A 12,854-nucleotide genomic window follows, 5' to 3' on the forward strand; every position below is an offset into this window, starting at 1 on the left:
TCAATCAAATGCCCATCACGGGTATATGGGTATTCTTCACCCAAAAAAAAAAGAAATGTTTAAAAAGTAGTTAAATTTGAAACAAAATACATTGAATTTTTTTCTACCCAAAAATATGAGTTTGGAAGAAAGCATGAATTTTGCAGAAATAATGATTAATTTTTCAACAAATACTGAAAACAGTTAAATTTTTATTTGAAAAAATTAATTTTTGACCAAAAATGAAATGAATTTTTAATAAATACTTCAATTTTAAACGAAATAAATATTTTTTCAACAAAGTACTTCAAACGTAGATCAAATACTTAAATTTTTTCTTAGGTACTTCAATAATATATAAATAAATAGGAAAATAACACAAATGTTCTATTAAACAGTTAAATTTTCAACAAAACATTTCATTTGAAATAAAATTAGATTAATTTTTCTTGAAAACATAAAGACAAATTTGCAATAAACAATATAATATTTCACTCACATAGTTACATTTTCAACCGAAGTAATGAATCGTATTTACATACTCATTTAAAAAAATGAAATAGTCAACAACAGAATAATTTACATTACCGTAAATAATGCACAAATACAACAAGGATTAAATCACTCAATACAAACCCCTCAAAACAAACAAGAATAAAAAATTCCACCAATAAATACATTTATACTAGCATTAAATAACAAATTGTAGTAAAAATATATATACAAACATACATACACGTGCGCGTGTGTGTGTGTGTGCGTGTAATGAGTCATACCAATTACACAAGAGAATGTTGTGTGATCTCGAAAATTCGCCACATGCTATTAGTGAATCAAACATTTTTGCCATTAACAGATTTTAATATTTTAATCATTCGTACCCACAAGTAAAATATGTTCAATAGTAATAATAATTTGAATTATAGAATTTGTGATTACAAACATTTCTTGATATTCTACATTTGGCGGGCCTGTCTTCATATAGACAATACACTTGCAAGGTGCCTCTTCGACCTTGAAAAATGCGCCATCTGACGCGTGAACTACTGGGTATCTCAATATAATTAGAGGAATATTAATGAAAAAGTGCAGTGAATACAAATTGTGATCAAAAAGTTTTTACTACGGTTTGAAGTTACAATGTAATGTAAATCAAATGTAAGGACTGGCAAAAACCTTTAAAGTTACTAATAACATTATTGACAAATTTTCTTATCACAATTCAAAAATAACGTACAGGACGTTGCACATTCTTCTTCGCATTAAAATAAAAATTGGCGCTAATGAAAAGTCATGTACAATCACAAGAAGCAAAATCTTTAAGAAAGTTTCCTATATAGCTGTATTACATACAAAACATTCTGTGTAGTGTATCACGGATTTTTATGTCAAATTAATCGTTCAGACTCTCGCCTGAGATCATGCACGGATATGCCACTCTGAACTTGCTAATGATCTAAAAAGCATCCCTGTGTGTCAACAATACCTACATGTGTACCCTAGAACTGAAAAAAACTATTTCAACCCCAAGGATTCAAACACCGTGTTGCAGCCCAATCTACACGTACCATAACTCGAAGACAAAATGTTTCAACCTTAGGGATGCAAACGCCGTGTTTCAACTCGCGCTACAGGTTATGAAACTCGAAGTTTCTATAGAGATGGTATGAAAATTAATATTCATTATTGATGTGAAAAGAAAAATTCAAATCACATTTTCAGTCCACGGCCGCATACTACAAAATCTAAAAAGTAAAGTTACAATTATCGAATCTTTACATGTATCATATTTATTGTTCTATTTTTAAGATATCAATTTCCAAATTCACTTATTTTTATCAATACACACACAGGGCCACACTCCAAAAAAAACTAAAGACATTTCCAGGAAGAAAAATTGAAAGGTGATAGGGTAAGAGCACTAGTGGTTGGCAATGTCACCAGTTTTTATTACCCCCTCTAATTTGTTTTAAACGATAAGAAAATTGAGATATTTAGCGCACTCTGTTCGAATTACTCTGTGAGTAAAATATAAAAATTATTTGCATTTTCCTATTCATTAAAGAAAATTAGAGGGAGTGTAATACTGTATGTATAGTCTAATGAACGTTTTTTCTGCCTGGTGAATAAGGAAAACTCATTTGCACGAAAAAATTTTGTTTTTACAAGGTGAAACAGTTCGTAAACCTATTTTCTCAATGTGACACTCAAAATCGATTTCTAATCATTTTTGTCTTTAAAGTCGTTAGCCGCCTCTTCATTTCAAGATTTAATAGAGCCCCATAAAGACAACAGTTAAAAAAATAGGCTTAATACACTTTTCAGCCTCTCAGGTTCCTATTTTGGGAGGAAAGCCACACCTTTCACGGTTCAAAAGGGCTCGAAAGAAATTTCTTGTCTTCCTTTTTCAAATTCGCAAGTCAAAGCTTTTTTCCTCTTGTAAATGAGACTAAATGAATTACAATTTAATTATTTGCAAACAGAGCAGAATAATCCTTGGCAATCTAATGCTTTCAAATTGAAGTTTATTTTCTAGTTTTAAAATCCAATGTAAATTTCCATCAATTTTAAATTTTAAAGCTACTATCAACCAGGGTAATTATGCCTCAAACCGGGCAATCATAGATCAAAGAGGTTTTAATTTTTTTTTGGCTATAGTGAACTTCTTGAAACTCTGAACTAGGTCAATTTGTAACGTGAAGCGTGCTCTATATTGGACTATAAGTGTGAAGCTTTAACATTTCACCAAGAAGTGAATCGAAAATGAACATGAAAAATATTAAAAGGGACGTAGAACAAGTACTGAGATGAAATAGTACGCACTGGGCTAACTTGTTCAGTGCTAGTTTTCTTGTATGATTGCAGAAAGTGAAATGCCATATTTCCCGGGAGAAATTATGCATCAAACTAAACAAATTAAATTTTACAACAATCATGTTTAATGAATATTTAGAAATATGGAGGTTTTTTCATATTATAAGCATGTTTTTGTATCAGGAAATGAAAAATAGGAAAACGATGGTTATAAATAGGTGGAACCTAGCCTCAAAAAATTAAAATAGTTGAAAATGGATAAATGTTGACGATAAATTTTATAACTGTGAATAAAATTATTTCAGAAACTAGATTAAAATTAAGATAAACTCTATGGACGAATATAAAAAGTATTAAATACCAATTTTCAAAAGATTCTCCTTCGTGTCACCTGCAAACATGTTGTTTCTAAATTTATCTAGGTATTCTTTAAAAAAATTTAAAAGTCCAATTATTTCTATTAATTTGGAATTGGAAGGAGAGCTTCTAATGTTTCCCCTAAGGGTTTACATTTTTCTTGTACCTTCTTTCATATTCCTTTACACAGCCCCCACAAAACTTACTTGCTGGTGGGAGGGGGACCTACAATTTAATGTGAGTTCCGAACCACCAAAAGCAACAGGTTTAAGTACTTAGAGAACCTTTCTATCTAGAGGTACCAGTCCCACGACTCTCTGGAGATGAACAACTCCCTTACCAGTCTGGTGTTCACCAGATGGGCCGCGGAGGGTCTTCTAGAGTGCAAGGCGGGAATCGAACCCGAAGGCCGACAGAGTGGGTTCAAAGCCTACGATTTAGCCCCAACGCCCATCGTCCCGCTCCAATTATTTTTATTATTATACTCTGTAATGTCCAAAAAAAGATTTCTATATGAACTGTACCCAAGGTAAAAATGTACATACTCATAATGACAAACAAAAAAAGTTGATTCATAATTAACCCGTCAGTAGTGTCAATATGGATCAAGTTTTTACTATTAATAATTTCAAGAAAATTTTCTTTTCAAATGAGAAACACAGGATATCTACATGAGACTCATGAGAACAGTTCTATCGACGCGTGAGTGGAAGAACATAGTGTCTGATTTTTGTTTCAAGAGACGTCGTCTCTCGCCACGGTTCCAATACATGTCGTATCTAGCTTGTGGTTGAACAGACGTAGTATTTCTCTCGCTGATTAAAAAGACGTCGTATCTCATTGACCGCCCAAAAGACGTCGTGCCTTTCTCGCGGTTCAAAAAACGTTGTATCTCGTTCACTGCTCAGAAGACATCGTACATCGCCAGCTGTTTGCGAGGCCTCGTATCTTAGTTAAGATTAGTAACTTATATGATCGAAAATCTGTATCACATTTCAAATTGTTACCCCTTTAATAAGAGCGTTACTAATAAGGTTTTATTAATGAAAATTAAGTGCTTTTATTCGTGTGTAATTTTGTGTCTGTTCTGTGTTTTAAAAAAGGGGAAATTTACTAAAAGTTATATCTATTTAAAGAAAGGTTAAAGTATTTAAAAAATTCGTTTGAAAAGTGCGTGTGTGTGTCTTTTTAAAGACACACACATCCATACTCCCTCACTCAGTTACTTACGAAAGCTACCTAATAGTGTTCAGCAGCCTTAACAAAATTTAAATATTATGGAAAAATTACATAAACAAATGTATTCTAAACGGGAGCCTCGAAAAATTCATAACAGTTTTTTTGGTGAACAACCTCTCGTTTTGTATTGGGTAACCAGTTTCTTGATTTATTTTCAATATTATATTCAGTTAAATATAAGTAAATAATGTTACAATTACACATCAGGTACTTCAAATCGAAAAAAAATATATAGAACACCAACACGGCTCCACAGTCGATCAACCTGGACACTTGGATGCATACTAGTTTCTTGAAAAAGAGAAAAAATATAGGGTGCACTTCTAGCTGGACTCCGTAATCGGCCACTATGTAAAGTTATAGCCGTGGAGTTTTCAGAAATATATTTTGTATCTCATTTTGGCAGATATTCTTCATTGTCAGTAGCATAATTAATTTTAAACAATTATTTATCAATATTTTGAAAGTTATTTTTTAAATAAAGTATATTGTGCCGTTTTATTGGTAATTTGATACAGGCTGAGAAATTACACGACGTCTCTTGGGCGGTCAACGAGATACGACGTCTTTTAAATCTGCGAGCGAAATACTACGTTTGTTCAACCACAAGCTAGATACGATATGTATTGGAACCGTGGCGAGATAAGTCTCTTGAAACAAAAATCAGACACTACGTTCTTCCACTCACGCGTCGATATATAGTACCAAAAAATTGAGTGTATTTTCTTATTTTTGACGAAGCCGTAATCGGAAAAAATCGCGAATTTTGATCCATAATTACCCCGGTTAACTGTACTTAAGATTTCATTATTGGCAAAAGTTTAATATTTTTTATTTTTCAGACAGAAACCGTCGTATTCATACAAAAAATTTTGCGAACTTTCCAAAACCTCAGGTTTTTCAGGATCATTTAAAAAATGAAATGATTTTTTTAGTGAAGTTGAAAATGAACCATTAGAGACTATGGCTTAATGTTACTATTTAGTATATTTTGAATTAATCCTAGAAAAAATCATCTTTAACGAAGTCATTTTGTGTAACAGAATGGAATGAAAAGCCGCAAAGCGAAAAAAAAAAGATGTTTCCAAACATCAGTATAATGGACTAATTAAAGGAAGTGATATACTTATCTATAGTTTCCTATCAAAATTACTCTAACGCAGAGATCTTTATTGACCTCGAAATATGTTAGTTCCTAGTAACATTAAAAATACGGAGAAAGAAAAAGGAAAATAGCGTGAGGTTGGTTTGGTTGACTCTTTCCCTTTTTCCCCCTCTGTTTTCCTTGCCAAATAATTTTCTTTATTGAGCCGACTATACTGATGTTTAAAAAAATATACTTTTCACTTTTAATACTGTATGTAAATTTCTGTGGCACATGATAGCTTTGTTAGAAAAATAGCTGTTATTGATTTGTTCAAAATTTTTCCAAGTTTTTTAGTGAATTTAAAAAAATAAATATCTTTTCCAAGTTGATGAGGTTTCCAGTCTTTGTAGCAATCCATAAAAAAAGAAAAAGTGTTTCCTAAAACATGCCAAATATCTGTTTTTAAAAACAACAATACAAAATCCTATTTTATCCTTCACATAAGACCTAAGAAATCTTTGAAAAGTGTCGAAATTATTCTTGATTTTAATTTTCACTACATGGCAGCGATTTGTAGCCAATCCTTTGTTAGCTTTTTGGTAGATAATTCTTTCTGTACTCCAATTTTGTTTATAATGGGGAAAATAAAGAAGAAACTATCAGCAAAGTATGAGGCAAATATTTGAAAAATGCTATGATCATGACAACTACGGAACAACATAAAAATGATAAAATATGAAGAGTGTTTTAAAGTAAACAAAAAGGAACAATCAGATGCAGGTTTAAGCTTTCGGTCTCTACTTAAGGTCGAGAAGCTATGGTCATTTACTTATTTACGTAAGTAATGGGAAGGTAACTAAAGCAAGAAAATAAAAATCGTTAATCTAAGCACACATACAGTTCACAGACTCACAGGGTGGTGAGTGATCTTTGGATTCCTTGGCCATAGTAGAAGGTTAGAGTAACCATTCGAAGTAATGACTCTTGCGTTTAATTGGTCTTTACAACGTCGTGGTCCCATTGTCCAAATTGAAATTAGCAATTAAAGGCTTCCACTGAACATGATTTAATCTTGCAGCTGAAACATAAATGCCAATCGCTTAACACATATTTCTACAAATTTCTCCAATATCCACATAATAAAAAACATTGCAGGGCCTCTATCAGAATGTCTACTTAAGAAGCAGAAAAAATTCGCGTAAACTAAAGTTTTTAAATTTAAAACCTGAAAATTTTGCAATTTATGAATCGAAGCATTAAAACAACGACCTTTAAACTAAGAAAACAAAAAGAAAAAACAAACAAATTCAGAAATTATAACGGTTATAATCAAAAGTTTTTGATTTTTTTTCTATAACTGCGTATATTTTTCGATATATGAAAATGAATGTTTATAACAATTTGTTATTAAAAATGTAAATCTTTTATTTAGATCTGAAAAGTGGTTTTCCTTGAAGAAAAATTAACTCAAAGGCAATTCACAAAGTTAATATTTTACAGAAGTTTGTTGGCATCAATTTAATTCTTATATCAATAAAAATCCATTAAAACGCTAGCCTCTCCAAAAAATGTTACCCTTAATTAACAAGTTCATATCTTGTAAACTATTAGTTTCCAAGGGTTTGAACACAGGTTTCTATCCAATGTATACCCGAACGCATCCAGTATTCGACATACGTCTTTGGATCTAGACATTCAATAGCATCAAGTGCCTACACCCATAATTGGCATAAGATCTACGAAGAGTATTTAGACACAGTAAACGTAGGACTGAGCGAGACTCACGAACGGTCACCCATCAAAACATTAACCGCGACAATTTCTGCTTAACCTACGAGATTTGTGGAGCCGAGAATCACCAACAGCTACAATGGCGGCGAAAGTAACTACCATCTGTGATTAGGGGTCATTTAAAAGGTCTTTTTGTTATATGTAAAAATTTCTTACATTTTTAACCTATCTCTTAACCCGTAGCAACAATCCAAGAAACATTGTTGAAAAAAGTTACAATTTTCACTATATTGTTAATTACCAATATAATTATCACGCAAACAGACACACACACGCATACCCATTGTGTGTGTGTGTAACTTAAAAAAGAGGTCAAAGAACCACCATAGGGTCTCGCTAAGAGCAACTGCCATCTATGAAAATTAGATGGTCTCTAAGCAAAACCGCGGTAAATCACACCTATGGCCACTTCTCATGATCGTGATAATGGTGGCCGGATCAACTACACTTGGGCTTTATCTTGCTTATTTTTTATGCCAGGTGAATAAACTTGGTTTATTTTCTCGTAAAAGCATGGTCGATTTGTGCTCGGCCAACCTCTTTCCTCTAATATGTTTTTCTTAAGTTTAATTTATTTATAAATGTACTTTTTGCTTGCTAAACTGCGTTCACCTTAGCAATGACGTTGTAGTCAGCCGGAGCCGATAATTCGATAAAGAAGTCCTGAAGAACGACGTAAGGACTCACGTGTGCAATGAAGAGAACTTTTTGAAAATCTTAGGCCTATAAAATTTGTCAGGGCAGTATCGTGTCCAACATCACATTTTTTCCGCAGAGATGCTTAGTTCCTGCTTGATAAGGACACCTTGATAGTATGTATTCTAGGTACTCACTGTGTGTCTGACATGCGCAGCACCTATCGCTGTAAACTTCTTAACGTTATATGCGGTCACGGTGTATTAAGGTAGAAATGGCACCCTCTCGTCATTCAGAAATGAAATCGTCTGTACTTGATTCAAGTCCTGAATATTTGCGAAAGGAAAAAGTTCGCTCTTTTGCCGAGGACTAATTTTTTACATTTATGTGAATTTTTAACCTTTGCTTTCTTAACTTGCACTTTTAGAAGTGAGCAATATAGATGGACTAATGCGCTTTCCTAACTTCTGATGATGAAATTTAGGCCCAGGGTCTCGACTGCCTGTTTCGCGGCTTTGTCGAGAAACGCTTATTTGTCAATCTTCTCGCGTTTCCTGCCCATTTTTAGGAAGAAATTTCTTTCATTTGCGACAATGTAAGTCTGCCAAGAATAATTCGGTTATGAAGACATTGAAAATGTAGAAGTTCGCATCTGCCTTGGCGACGTGGGATGTATATATATTAGACGTTTGCGCCGACGCGCCACCCCGTCGCTGCCAGCCATCCTGTCAACCAAGTTAAAACTTTCTGTTGCTAAACTTTTCCGTGATACCATTTCTTCTAAGACTTTGAAATTCATTAAAATAGGTCATCAATTCATGTAATAACTAAAAATAATTTTCAGTGGGAAAGAGTAACAACAAAAATTGTTATTAATTTTATAAACAAATTAATTAACAAAAGTCATTTTTTCATGATTCGCAATAATAAGCTAATGTTAACCCATAACTTTTGCATAAAGTATTACAGATAATGAAGTGCGCTTAAAATTAACTAAGAATAGCTATTTATTGCTAATTATTCAGACAATTTTTATAAACAAATGCATATTTAGACCATTTTTTGATGAAAAGGATTAATTTTTTTTGTGGAATCAACTTAAAATGTTTCGCCAAACACTCCTTGCGATCATATTTTTTATAGTAACCAAACAATTTTCCTTTTTTAAATAACATTTATAAACAAACGCACATTTTACCTATTTTTATGAATAGGATTAATTTTTTTCGGAATTAAAACGAAATTCCTTGCAAAAGAATGCAAAACGTTTTCTGAATAATGTATTTCATATTGTTACTAATATCGGATAAACAATAGCATTTCCATATTGCAATATGATAGCAAAAATTCTTTTTAAGAAATTTCGAATTAAGTCCGCTAAAAAATCAATCCTATTCATGAAATAATTGACAAACTTTCCATTTCTTTATGAAAATGGTTTGAATAATTAACATTGTTTTGCCACTATGAAGAACATGACCGCAAGGTTTCTTTGGCAAGATATTTCAAGTTGATTCCGCAAAAAAATCAATCCCGTTCATGGAAAAATGGTTAAAATGTGCATTTGTTCATAAAGATTGTTTAAAAAATTAACATTTTTTGGTCACTATGAAAAATATGACCGCAAGGTGTACTTGGCAAGACATTTCAAGTTGATTCCGCAAAAAAAAAATCAATCCTATTCATGAAAAATGGTTAAAATATGCATTTGTTTATAAAAATTGTAAGAAAAATTAACATCTTTTGCTCAATATGAAAAATATAATAGCAAGGAATGTTTTCCAAAACATTTTAAGTTGATTCCGCAAAAAAAATCAATCCTTTTAATCAAGAAGTGGTCTAAATGTGCATTTGTTTATAAACATTGTTTGTAAAATTGGCAATAATTAGCTATCCTTAGTTAATTGTAAGCGCACTTCATTATCTGCAATAATTTATAAAAAAATTATGTGTAGAAAAGCGTCCCCAAGAAGATACAAATATTTTCGAGCAGTTTTAATTTTTATATTTAAGTACATGTGAATTTCATACTTTAGACAACTCTCCATTATGTCTTCAAGTTTTGCATAAAATCCAAAACCATACTAATTGCCCGCAATTAGTACTTTAGAATACTACAAATGGTACTTTATAACAAAAATTAAAAGGTTTGGATCTAAACTTCAAGATACTACTCATAGTAATTCATCAATAATGAACTATCACGTTATAAATAAATTTTTTTTTTTTAATTAATGAGAATAAAAATTTGGAGTAGTCTCCGAAGTCTCACTTCTCAGTAGCCTTGACAACTTGCACATTGTGCTGCAATCGTAAAAAGTAAGTCATGACATAAAATTCAATCATTTCATGGGATTTTGCTTGATCTCCCATTTAACCTCTCATAATTATCGATTTTATACCTTTTGTAGCCTCCGAAGCCTTTTATGTAATTATATGTGCTGTAAAATGGCCACTTTACACCCTGAATTTTGCGCAACTCAAGATATTATTTTTGGATATCTGGAGAACATATTAAGACAGGAAAAAGTTGAAAGAGCAAGAAAAGTTATTTTGTAAAACTCGATTCGGCGAGACACTTTCGTGAGATGCGCCCATATAGATCAAAGAACGTACGCTCGTGTTTCGCCCACGAAACTACCCAAAGCGAGTAGACTACAACTGGGACGGCAAGCATGTTAGTCACGGATATCTTGTACAAAGCTAATAGATAGGAAGGCCAAATATGTCAAAGAATACGCTTGTATATGTTTCGGTGATTATGTATACAGTGTTTGTTTCAAAAGTAGTGGGACTGACTATCGTACGGCCAGACGAAAAGGTGAAGGGGGGTTTGTTGGGGAGGGGTTTACTCATTTGCAGGCCTATACGACTCTGTGTAGAAGAAATGGCCAGCGCCACCTACCACCGTTTTAGTAACTAAGGCACTGCGAGCATGTATTAGTGCGCGTGTATGTATACATTGATGGTTTGAGTATGTTGAACTTAATTTTAAATTAAAGGTGAATTTCATAATTAATGCAAAATCCAGAATATATTAACCAGAAAATATATAAAAACGATTTAAAATATTTTTTTCGTAGTTTTTGCAATTATTGCATTTGTTGCGACTAATTACTGACATTTTGTTAATATTTATAAAAATCAAAAAGCATTGGTTGCAAATATCAGTATATAACGTCACTATTATGACAGGCAGATTGCAGCGCGATCCCCTTACGTCTCTACGTCCCTCATCAACAAAAAAATTGGTGCCACCTGTCACCACTTTGGAACTGAGCTGCACCCCTCTGTGCATCGTCTAAGATCACTCTTCGACCATTTCTATTAGACATAGTCGTACAGGCCTGCTCAGTTACCTCTGAGCCTTGGTTGCGGAAAGACCGTACAAAAGGTGAATTACTGCTAGTGATTGTTGTCACGCTCCAGAATGAATTGCACTCAACCAGTCCAGAGTGGTGGAGCATTCTGGAGTCAAAAAACAGTGTTGCTACATTGCCCCATCCCTTATACAGCCCGAAAATCTCTGCGCCAGACTTTTTCATCTTTCCTCATCTGAAAAATCAGCTGAGGGGACGTCGTTTTGGGACGATGGAAGCAGTTTAAGCAGCCATGACATTAGAAATCAACAGCATCCCACAAAGCGTATTCTAGGCAGCGTTTGCGATGTGGTAGGCTCCTTATAAAAAATGTATAGCTGCGGGAGGGTCATACTTCGATAAATCTTTACCTCCTGTACGTGTATGTTCAATAATTTCTTCAAAGCAAAAATCAGTCTTACTACTTTTGAAACAAACCCTGTAGGTAGGTATAGGTCTCACTAGTGTCAAGATGTCAAATAAAATCCATATCCACAAGCTCAAGGTTCTCTACAAGGGTGGAAGAACCCTTTTCCCTAGCTTATATATGTATATATACAGTTAAAAATTTGTCATAAGGACAACCGCGGGATTTCGCCGGGAGCGGGTGCTAATCTAAAAAATTGCACCCGCTTCCAGCGAAATCGCGGTAAAAAAAATTCAGCCACAACCACGTCTCACAACCGTGATATAGGTGGTTACAGTCTGTAAAGGAATCAATACCCGCAAGTGTTCTAGCATATTGTTGACACTCAGGGATGCTTTTTAGGCCATTAGCAAGTGAAAGCTTGGGACCTCCAAGAGCGCCGATGATAAGGACGATCAGTTTAACAGAATATTCCGGGTACAATCGTTGCAACTCCCTTATAAGGTCTCGATACCTCTCTTTCTTTTCATTCTCCTTAGCTATGATGTTTTTGTCAGCTGGTGCCGAAAATTCGATAACGAACATGGTTCGTTTCTCGAAGTCAAGAAGAACCATGTCAGGCCTCGAGTGAGCAACAGAAACAATTGTCGAGAATATAAAGTTCCAGTATATGCAGCACTTGCCATTCTCGACAATTGACTCAATTTCCCTAGGAGCATTTAAAGGAGCGATGTCAAGGTGAATGTCGTAGGAGTCACAGAGATGGTAATAAAGCACTCTTAGTGCCGCATTGTGCCTTTGAATGTAGGTCGTTCCCGCGTGAGTTGGACAACTAGAGGTGGCTCAGAGAAAATCAACAGTTTCTCTCTGATCCATCTTGACTCTTCCAAGACCCTCCAGTTACTGTCGAACACCCACCCAAACCAGAGGAGGTCGAAGTATTTTGGACAGAAGTCTACGAAGTTCAGCATAGGCTGGACGAAGACTCAGAAAATATAAATAGCTTCAAGGAGTTATGTGTTGCCCTCATGACACCTGATAAAGAATGCCCACCCATCACTACCGAGGAGGTGCAAAAAGTATTAAGAGGGATGAAGAACTATTCCGCACCGGGACTAGATTTTATCAAAACCTTCTGGTGGAAGAAGTTTTCTTCAACCCATCAGCATTTGGCCCGTATTTTCACCTCATATTTGAAGTCAGAAGAGCCGATTCCAGAGTGGTT

General features: G+C 34.0%; 1 protein-coding gene across 3 annotated transcripts in view; it reads right to left on the reverse strand.

The window, feature by feature from the left end:
• Positions 1 to 6,551, reverse strand: part of LOC117174080 (pantothenate kinase 3) — a 267,760-nt gene extending 261,209 nt beyond the window's left edge. Inside the window, exon 1 of one of the 3 annotated variants that reach the window (XM_033362763.1) lies at positions 6,390 to 6,551. In XM_033362763.1, the coding sequence (XP_033218654.1) occupies positions 6,390 to 6,423 (34 nt within the window). In that variant the 5' untranslated portion in view covers positions 6,424 to 6,551. Of the gene's footprint in view, positions 1 to 6,374 lie in introns of all 3 variants that reach the window. The other 2 variants (XM_033362762.1, XM_033362761.1) reach the window with 2 other exon arrangements.
• Positions 6,552 to 12,854: the final 6,303 nt, after the last annotated feature.

This window comes from Belonocnema kinseyi, chromosome 6 (assembly GCF_010883055.1).
Source record: "Belonocnema kinseyi isolate 2016_QV_RU_SX_M_011 chromosome 6, B_treatae_v1, whole genome shotgun sequence".
Taxonomy (NCBI): domain Eukaryota; kingdom Metazoa; phylum Arthropoda; class Insecta; order Hymenoptera; family Cynipidae; genus Belonocnema; species Belonocnema kinseyi.